The sequence below is a fragment of the Odontesthes bonariensis genome, chromosome 11, assembly GCF_027942865.1.
Source record: "Odontesthes bonariensis isolate fOdoBon6 chromosome 11, fOdoBon6.hap1, whole genome shotgun sequence".
Taxonomy (NCBI): Eukaryota; Metazoa; Chordata; class Actinopteri; order Atheriniformes; family Atherinopsidae; genus Odontesthes; species Odontesthes bonariensis.
The window spans coordinates 13,373,141-13,383,342 of NC_134516.1; the positions used below are offsets into that span (position 1 = coordinate 13,373,141).

The 10,202-nt window shown below is 43.1% G+C and overlaps 1 protein-coding gene across 1 annotated transcript; it reads right to left on the reverse strand.

Moving 5' to 3' along the window:
- Window positions 1-2,189: 2,189 nt before the first annotated feature.
- LOC142391355 (uncharacterized) lies at window positions 2,190-5,347 on the reverse strand. Its single transcript, XM_075477122.1, has 2 exons — window positions 5,299-5,347; window positions 2,190-3,083 (listed from the first exon to the last, which is right to left on the reverse strand). The coding sequence occupies exon 2, from the start codon at window positions 2,953-2,955 to the stop codon at window positions 2,350-2,352; it is 606 nt and encodes a 201-aa protein (XP_075333237.1). The 5' UTR covers window positions 2,956-3,083; window positions 5,299-5,347; the 3' UTR covers window positions 2,190-2,349.
- Between the last annotated feature and the right edge of the window lie 4,855 nt (window positions 5,348-10,202).

Sequence of the window (10,202 nt, forward strand, 5' to 3'; positions counted from 1 at the left end):
CTGTCTTTGACACGTTGAAACCTAACGAAGGGGCACTTTGAAATCCAGCCACTTAAAAAAAACGTATGTGATAATAACATGGTTTTAATGTAAGCTTAATAAACAATGGCGTGGATTAACGGGTCGGAGATCCTCCAGTGCGCGGCCCCATCTGCGGATCCTCACGGGTCGGCGGCAGGGAGATGGGCACCCGGCCTCGGCACGTCTGACAGCAGCCATCGGTAAGAGTAATCCTCTGAGCCTCGGATGTCGTAGCCGGCGCAATCACCGGAGAGACCAGAAAGCAGATGGCGAGCGTTGTTGGTGGAGGGCAAAGCCAGGTGGGCTTTCAGCCGGCATATTACTCACCTCTCTTTCCACGTCTTCTGCGACGGCTGTTGCGTGGCAACCGACCAGGTAGATGCCATAGGTAAGAGGGTACAGACGCCAAAACAGGTGGCGGTGGCTTTGTCTGATCGTTGACGTGATCGATTTAATGTCCACAGAATCTCTGATTTTCAAGAGACTCAGGCGATCATAGTGATGAAAACGATAAAAACATGACAAAACACAAAAAAAGCTAGCAGAGGTAGACGGCCAGCCACTCACAACGTCGCCAAATTCTAGCTGGATATGTGTGCAGACCGAAGAGCAGAGCGAGCAGTCCCCTGCTTCCGAGCAGCAAACACCGTAACAGGTGCAGCTATCGGCAGGCGGCAGCAGGCAGTGATACGATCCACCGTGCTCTTGTCTTTGCCTTCTCCTTGTCAGTCTCAGTTCCAGTATTTTTTAGTTGGGAAACATGTGCAGAGAGATGCCTTCAGTGAAGCTGTTATTTTTGCAACTAACACCATTTGGCCGAGCAACACAATATTTTCCACCGTGCTTTGATGTCTTAGCCATAGACGCCGCCATTACAGTTAGACTACCAGAACTTCTGTGTCAACCCTATGACGTCACGCATAAAAAAAATAATTCGCACAAAAAGACAAAATGTGGCTCCTTTTGAGCCCGTTTTAACATGACTTCCCAGATAAATTATTATCCAGACAATATCTCATTTTAATCGCAAGGCTTGGAACCTTTAGAATCAGCAGCAAAAACTGTGAAATTCCAACAATTAAAATTCGTTTCATAAGTCCTTTAAGAGCCACTCCATTAATCAGTTAACAGCTGAATTCCAAGTTGCACAAGCACTACACATCACTACACACATCAACATCCATGATTCATGAATAAAACATTCTTCTTCTCACTGATGTAACACCTTCACAGAAAATACTTTCACCCTTATACATTTTTAAACTTTGAAGGTGACGGTGTTTTCTATAGAGGGGTCACATCAGTGAGAATAAGAGTTTTTTGATGAAACATGGATATTAATTAATATTATGTCCAAGTGTCTTCAATACAAAACATTTTTATTCTAACTTATTTGACTCCTCTACAGAAAATACTTTTCTCTACAGGGGCACATAACACACTGACATTATGTTTGATACGATATAATATCCATGTCTCATCAAAAAAATAAGTTTCTTATTCTGACTGACGTACCCCCTCTACAGAAAACACTTTCACCCCTCCAAAGTTTAGGGCACTTAAGAGTTTTCTGTACAGGGGTTACATAAGTGAGAATAACAATGTTTTTATGGATGAAACATGATTATTACTTCCCTCCCCTTCTTTATTTGCAATGGCCATCTAAATATCAATACTATAATATAAATAGCTAATATATGTATGTGACTGGAAACATGTTGGCCTACTGCATTACCATAAGTCACTGCAGGTTCGTTGTGTTGGGATACTGATAGGCTGCATACACTGCTTTAGGTTAAAAGGCTGCTTTTCAGGGATTTACAGTATGCATGTGATGCTTTATATCTTAAATAAAAGTGCTACCATTTAATCAGACTGCATTTTAAATCAAAATTGTTCCTAGGCTCAGTGTAATATGGCATAAAATAGCATAGGAAGAACTGTGATTAAAAATTCACATTTGATTTGGTTTGAATGGTTGAATAATGAACCTGATTTTGATTAAGTGATACGAGTATGTCTGTCTTGTGCAGTGATACACAACTGAACATGTTGTACAGACTTCTTATGGAAAATATGATTTGTTTTCCATCTGTCTTGAAAAAAAAAAAATCACACAGGTTTAAATACACAACATATTTATTAAACTATTAACTGTTGCCCTTGAACAATGCCCATAACCCCACACCGCTTTGTAAAAAAATAATAATTATAAAATAACAAAAATGTCAGCAAGTGTAATGAAATATAAATAACTGAATATGAACTAAAATGAACTGAAAAAAAAACCCGTATTCATTCCCCTCGCTTCTCCCTGCTTGCTCCGCTTCAAATAAAAGTTTGTGGATGTAAAATTTGACCTCTGCCTTCTTCGGCCCAGGTAGGCGCCTCATGGTGGGCAGCAGGCTCCAAAAAAAAAAAAAGCTCATCCTCGTCCGAGGATGACAGTGCTGGCAGTGGTGGTGGTGGTGCTTGGAGTGGTTGTTGCAGGGCCTGCAGCACGGACCGCTCAAACGGGCTGAAGGCGGCAGCCCCCCTCCTTTTACGAGCCACAGGTGCTGAGGCCGCAGGGGTGGATGTGGCTCCACTGGTGGCAGGGGTGGATGAGGCTCCACTGGTGGCAGGGGTGGATGAGGCTCCACTGGTGGCAGGGGTGGATGTGGCTCCACTGGTGGCAGGGGTGGATGTGGCTCCACTGGTGGCAGGGGCAGGGCAGTGACCCTCTGTGGTGCCGGGGAGGTCGCCATTGAGGAGGGAATTAAGGGAGTCCTCCTCTACCTCCTCCTCCTCATCATCCTCCTGTGCTTCTTCCCTGGGTGGCTGGGTGGTGGAGGGCAGAGGCATGGTGGAGGTTGAGGAAGATGCCATGGGTGCTCTCCTTGGCAGATTTGACGAGGTCTCCCTCGTCTCAATAAACTGTGCCAGGAAGTACATGATTTTTGCATACTTCCATGGCCTGTGTGAGGAGGCCCCAGAGCCACTCCTCTGTCTCTCCTTCTCCTTCTTGCGCTCCTTCACATATGTGTCCCTGAGGGACCGCCACCTGTCCCTGCACCTTTTCTCTGATTTAAAAATGAAACATGAACAAGACATCTTGTGAAAACATGGCCATGGGTGTGATTTGGTTCTTTCGTTGAAAGATATGCCTATCACAATTATTGATAACGTTTCATCCACTACTCCACCTCTGCCCATGAAAGAATTTGATGCACTGGATTGAACCTCTATTCCTTGATGGTCATTACTTTACTAAAAAAGTGGAGATGCTCACACAATTGCCTGATGTTTTAGGTGTGTTTTATTCGCCTACAATCGTTTTAGCACAGCCATTCTGGCCACTGCTGCTGTTCATTTTGCCCGCAATAGCAATGACATAATACCCGAAACGTTCAGAGGTGAATAAACAAAGGGAAAAAAAACTGAGTGATGCCCTTCATTTATTTCATTCATTATTTTACTACATGATCTAACATATCTAGCTCATCACCACGAAGACAACCAGGGGCATGACCTAGCCATTTACATTAGCATTCATTACTGGCCATGATGTTTGCAAGGTGTTCATGTAATTTTGTACAGTTCACACAGATGTCAACCCACCAGGGACACCCACAATCTCCGCCACCTTCCTCCACGCCTCGTCTTTAATGTTTGTATCCCTGTATGACGGCAGGGATGGGTCAAATAAAACGGGGAATCCGCTAACCGCAGTAATTAAACACTCCTCCATCTTTTTTCTTTTTTTTTCTCCGCGATGCTTTCCTCACGACAAACCTATCATGACACGCCTACATGATCTACTGTCATTGGGTAACGCACTACGGCTGCCGTGGCAAATTTGCATAAACTTCGGGCGAGCCCAACATTTTGACGTGCCGGAGGTCCCCCGCTCGCCGTGCCGGAATCCCAGCATGCTTTGCGAGCACGGCGACAACGATCGGCCGGATTTCATTGAAAATTAATTGAATGCGTTGGATACTGCTTGTGTTGACTGAACAATGGACGACTAGCGTCCGGGAGGGTCTCCGTTGACGGAGAGGGCTCTCCGTAGGCGACAATAAATCAGCCTTAAAGGAAAACGCCGGAAAGTTTCAAATTTGGTACATGTTCCCCAAAATCGATTTCTCACCTTGTTTACATTTGTCAGCCCGAGAGAGTAACATTCGCGAATGTTTGAAATTCAAGTTATACCGCTCTGGCTCTCCCTCCCTAGCGCCGCCATGTTCACTCAACATGACGTCAGAAATGCAAACATTTTTTCTACAGCAATGGAAGACACTTACGAACTGTCTTGGTCTGACTCGGACCCGGAGATAGAATGCGAAGTTTCGCCTGAGTCCGAGTCAGATCATGATCAGCCTCTCGATCCAAGTTATGTTAGCTTATAGCCATCAGCCGAGATGGTCGGATAAGGCTAAAAATAAGGATGGACAAGTGGCTGTCGCAGCAGCCGCGACACCGCCGCCAAATGCTAACGACTCACCGGTTGTATCCACGAGCTGTGAGGCGTTTCCGGACCCCATACCCAACCTTGTGTACCGTTTCCAGGCCTACCGGCAGGTGACCTACTTTCTCCATGGGAGACTTGGGAAGCGCTTCCGAAGAGTGATTCCCTCCTGTGCGGTGTGGGCGATCAGGGATAAATATGAGTCGCAGGACGGGACCTACAAGGGTTTCCTTCACGCCGACGAGGCAGTTGTAGACTATCACTACAGATATATGTGAACATACATGTTGAAATAAAAATAATTTCTAATTCTACTATATACAGGTAGTATTCAATCATTGTGTATTTCCAAGTTACACTCTACACTTTGTTAGAGCACACTCCCGCCACACAAGTAGAATTTTATTTCCGCTGCATAAGTAGAATTGCATTTCTGACGTAAAATATGCCCGGATGTGGCTGAACATGGCTGCGCCCATGGCCAGAAGTGAAAAAATCTGGGAGCGCAAGGTTATGGGTTGAATAATGTAAAACAGTGTGAGAAATCGATTTTGGGGGACAGGTGTCAGGGAAAATAGGAAAATTGAAATTTTCCGACGTTTTCCTTTAAAGCTACTTGACTGCCTGCAAGACAAAGGCAAGGGGGCAATGAACCCAATGAACCACCTGGAAGAGTGGCGGTTTTTCAACTGTCTTAAACATTCATAAACATATGCAAATGACCCTTCAACTCACTCTCTTAGCGTATGTACACACAAATAAAAGCATAAACGACTTAAAACCTACTTATCAACTTATTAACAACTTATCAACTTTTGTCAAGTACTGACCTGTGAAAACAGACAGAAAGAACGGAGTGATGCCTGTGCCGTCCAAGTTGTGTCTGGAGAGTGGGCGGAAGTCCACACCTGAGATCACCCGGATAGCAACAGTTCCGGTCTCAAAGGTCCCATATCACATTACCGGGGAATCACATTCAACCCGTAAAAATTAACAGAAAGATTAATTTAATTTTTTCCCCCCGATGAAATTCAATTCAAATTAATGTGGTGACACATTCTAGGTTTCACTACATTTATTCTTTTCTTTACAAACTTTTTCAACATTCCCAATTTTGTCAAGGATGAAGGTGTTTTTTTTCTTCTTACATTTATTATTAAGAGTAATTTTCCTGGCTTTTATGACAAAATCGCATTCATCCGTTTTCATATCCTCGTTAATGTGCTGCTTTTTGAAACCTTGGAAGGTAGCAGACTTCACAGGCTGGCAGAACATGTGAGGTGTCATCCATCTCAATGTCTTCAGAGCCATTTGTCGGGAAATGGGATGTTTGTGACAGTCCCTTCTGTGCTGTCAAGATGGAATAGTTTCCGTCACCAGGCAGCCTGGGATGAGTAACATTCTTCTCCCTTGCAGGTTGGTGGAAGGACACAGTCATATTTTGTTTTTGCACAAAAAAATGACAAGCTTTCTTGAGTTTTGCACTCGTTTATATAAGTGCTACCTTCAAGAAGCGTCTTCCTGAGCCTGGATGGCTGAGAGCAGGGGAGATGATGGATGGAATTTAAATTGAAAGTGTGAGAGTGAGGAGGGGCGAGCAGCTGGCTGTGAAGGAATGACATTGTAAAGTGGACTTATCTTTACATGTGCAGACAGGATAGACCAGGGGATCCAAACAGGGAGGGATTTTTCAACTCAACCTTATGGTTGAGGACAGGGAAAGCATGTTCTTACAAACCCTGTTACACCCATACTTTTTACGTATTTTGATCAATTAAGTGTTTTTAAAAAAAAATAAAATATGTAGGCCTATGGCTTTTTTGGGACTCCACTATTCAATTCCATCTCAATTCTTTATTTATATAGTGCCAAATCAAAACAAATGTCATCTCAAGGCACTTCAATGATACAGTCCAATTCAAGCCAATTAGAATCCAATTCATTGTAATCCTAATCCAATCAAATCCCATTCATTAAATGAAAAATTAGTCCCCATTCATACATATGGAGCCAATTTAATATATATATATATATATATATATATATTCCTAGCTAAGGAGACCAAAAGATTGCACGGAAACCTCTCTTCGGTCCAATTTCCTGCCCTGAGCGTGCATGAGGCAACTGTGGAGAGAAACGACTCCCTTTTAACAGGAAGAAACCTCTGACTCAGACTCGACCAGCTGGGGTTTGAGAGGACAGAAAAGAGGGGACAACAAACACCGTAACACCATTCAAAGTATACCTGCTGAGACAAGTTAATGACAACAATAATGCCAAATGTACATAATGTCATATGAGGAAATAAAGGGGGGGGGGCAAAGTGAGAAAAGTTGTGTCATAGGAGAAAAATGGAGCTAGGTAATAAGAGCTTTATATGTGAGGAGAAGAATTTTAAATTCTATTCTGAATTTAACAGGGAGCCAATGAGGAGAAGCTAAAACTGGAGAAATATGACCTCTCCGGTTAGTTCTCATCAGAACTCTGGTATCAGCATTTTGGATCAGCTGGAGGCTTTTCAGAGAATTCGTGGGACAGCCCAATAATAAAGTATTACAGTAGTCCAATCCTGAAGTAACGAACGCATGGACCAGATTTTCTGCATCACTCTGAGACAGGATGTTCCTAATTTTGGCAACATTTCGAAGGGGATAGAAGGCAGTTCTGGAAACCTGTTTTATATGTGCATCTAATGATAAATTCTGGTAAAAAATAATAGGTTCCTCACTGTAGAACTAGAAGGCCCCTTCTTAAAAAAACAACTTTCTCCTCATTGGTCAGCTTCCGGAAGTCTGCAGCCGGTTTGCACACGGTTCTTGTGAGAAGCACTTCCTGTTATGTGAGGGTCGCTGTGCCCATAACAGAAAAAGGAAGAAGAACTCTTCATCATATCGATGTCAGCTTGCGGCATAAGCATAGGAAAAAGAAGAAAAAGAAAACTTTAATCCTTTGAAAAAACCTTCATGATGGTCAGTCAGAATAAACTGTCAACTTTAGAGTTGCATCTGTTGAAGATGAGGCTAACTGAAAGTGTATGCCTCCAAATAAATGAGCAAATTTAAACTAAATGAAAGCACTAGGTAAGTAAAGTCAGGAAAATAATCAAAGTAATGTAAAAGAAAACTCTGGAAAACTAAATTTTCCTGATTACACTTACATACTATCAATTCAGTCTGACTTTTACTTGCTACTGGGCATTTAATCTGAGTTATTTTATTCATTTTATTAGGTAAAAGCTCTGAATACCTACACATATTGTTTGGTCTTGGTGATACTTATGAAGCATCTGTCATCAAGCAAAGAATTTCACTCTGCGTGGAATGCAGTTTTTAGTCGAGACCACAGACAGGTGTCACAGTGTAGGCATGTCTGAACAGAGGCTCAAACCCATGGAAAACTTTAAATTGATGTATAATCAGTTTCATAACCTGCGGTCTTTGCACAAATATTGAAAGAAATGCTGTTTTCTGAGGCAGATTTGTTCTGATCATTTTTCAGAACTTTGATGCTCTTTATTTTACGCATCTTTTCCAGCTATGCTGTCCTTAGCTGCCACACACGTATTAACAGTTTACGTATTGTGGGTATAATGTGTTTTTTTTAAACTCTGGTGGAAAGTTTATCAAGGTTCGGTCCACATAAATTTGTTTGAAATGTGGATGTCCCACCTCAAGACTTTGTTACAATATTGATATTTGCTGCATGGAATTATGATACTACTCAAATAAAAGTGCTTTCAAAATAAAAGCTTTTAAACTTACTGATTTAGCACCTCTTTGCCCAGCATTGGTAAATGACAAAGAGATTAATTACTTACTCACTAATGAGATACGTGAATGTCCCCATCTAGAGTTTTAAAACTATTTGCCAAGCTGGAAGTGACTGAACACTTAAATGGTACAAAATGATCTCTGAGACTGCTGCTTTAGATAGTGATTCATGTTTCCTCAGGTATTTGTTTTTTTTAAAGGAAAGATTAAAGGGATAGGCCAAATTAATTGTATCCCCGCATTCCCGAGACATAAATAAGTGTGTGGGAGCGTTTTCCTGGCGACCCAGGCATTGTCCGAATCTCACAGCACTGACCACTGCTTGGTTGCGCGTAATACATACATGCTAGCGTCGCCAGCGTCGCCAATCAAAATATTTCACCCAACGTGAATTCAACAGCCGAAGCACACTCCCCGCTACGTCTTTGGGAATCCCCACCTCCGACTTCTTCAAACAAACCAGCGTGAAGCTAACCTGACTCACGTCATCTGGCTGCATTCACCAACTACACGCGGGGGCGTTCCCTTTCCTCACACAACCATCTGAGGAGCCTGGGAGTCATATGTGTTTCGTCCGATTAGAAAACAATCATTAATCGCTGGGTGGGACTTTGGATAAATGGGCGGCGCTATGGCCGCCCATTCATGCTCCAGAGGGCGGGAGTCAGGTAAGCTCTGAGCTACGTCACGGGTTGAGTCATTGGGAGTGGCTGAAGTGGCGTGTCAGTCAAGATGACGGACAGATTCTTCATCCAATCACATGCACGAGTTTTAGAAAAAATAGCCCAATTTGAAATCATGTCGGTTGTGGGCTCGTCCCAGATTGTATGCGAATACCAGAGGGCGGGAGTCAGGTAAGCGTGAAGCAGCCAGGGGGGGGATTCCCAATGACGTAGCGGGGAGTGTGCTTCGGCTGTGTTTTCCGCACTGGAAACTAGTTCCCAAACCGACATGAGCAAAGCAAGCCTTCCGTGTTGATTTACACAGTCATTTGCACTCGATGTGAAAGTACGCCACTCACACAGTAATTAGAAGGTAAATCAAGTAAATTAATTCACGTTGGGCGAAATATTTCGATTGGCGACGCTGGCGACGCTAGCATGTATGTATTACGCGCAACCAAGCAGTGGTCAGTGCTGTGAGATTCGGACAATGCCTGGGTCGCCAGGAAAACGCTCCCACACACTCATTTATGTCTCGGGAATACGGGGATACACTTAATTTGGCCTGGGGGTGGCATATCCCTTTAAAGAAAGGGAGGGGGAGGAGGACAGAGCTTGAAAAGCTAGACACCAATAGCCAAAAACCGGGTAACCAACTGCTGCATCTGTGGAGAGAAAAGAAAGCAAACTGCAGTCGTGCACAGGATCGTCAGGAGCACCTGCAGAAACATAAATGAAAAGAAACACACAGCAAACAAACAAACAATCAGCAACAACATCACCAGCAGCAAGTATATGAGAAGGACAATCATTGTAGTTGATGATTATTATTAAAGCCAAAAGTCACATTGTAATAGTGGGGTGAACATGTGAGTGAATGATAGCTTGTGCATATATATATGTGTGTGTGTGTGTGTGTGGATTGTATCCCAAAGGCTCCACATGAATTATGTATATTTTTCAGATTCGGATTATTCCAACAAAGGCACAGCGGAGTGGGTTACCTAGTACGTATTTGCTCCCAAACCTCTTGTTGAGAGCTTTAGCTGAAAAGTGGCTCATCTGAATCTAAATTAATCTAAATCAACATTAAATACACGTGTATTATTACCGTGTCTTTTGAATTGGCTTATGTTTGGGACTTTTTCTCCTTTTACTTTTAGTCCTTCTCCCTCCCCACTTATGAAAACATTTTCCGCTAAAGCATTTATTTTGAAAACCTTGACGGAAATGGACGTGCAGCTCCCTCCCGCTGGATAGCGGAGCCTCTGCTCTGGAAGGTGCACACATCCTCCACAGGTG

Excerpts from the sequence above, each read along its gene's own strand:
- LOC142391355 (XM_075477122.1), bottom strand. The coding sequence starts at position 2,955 with ATGTACTTCCTGGCACAGTTTATTGAGACGAGGGAGACCTCGTCAAAT.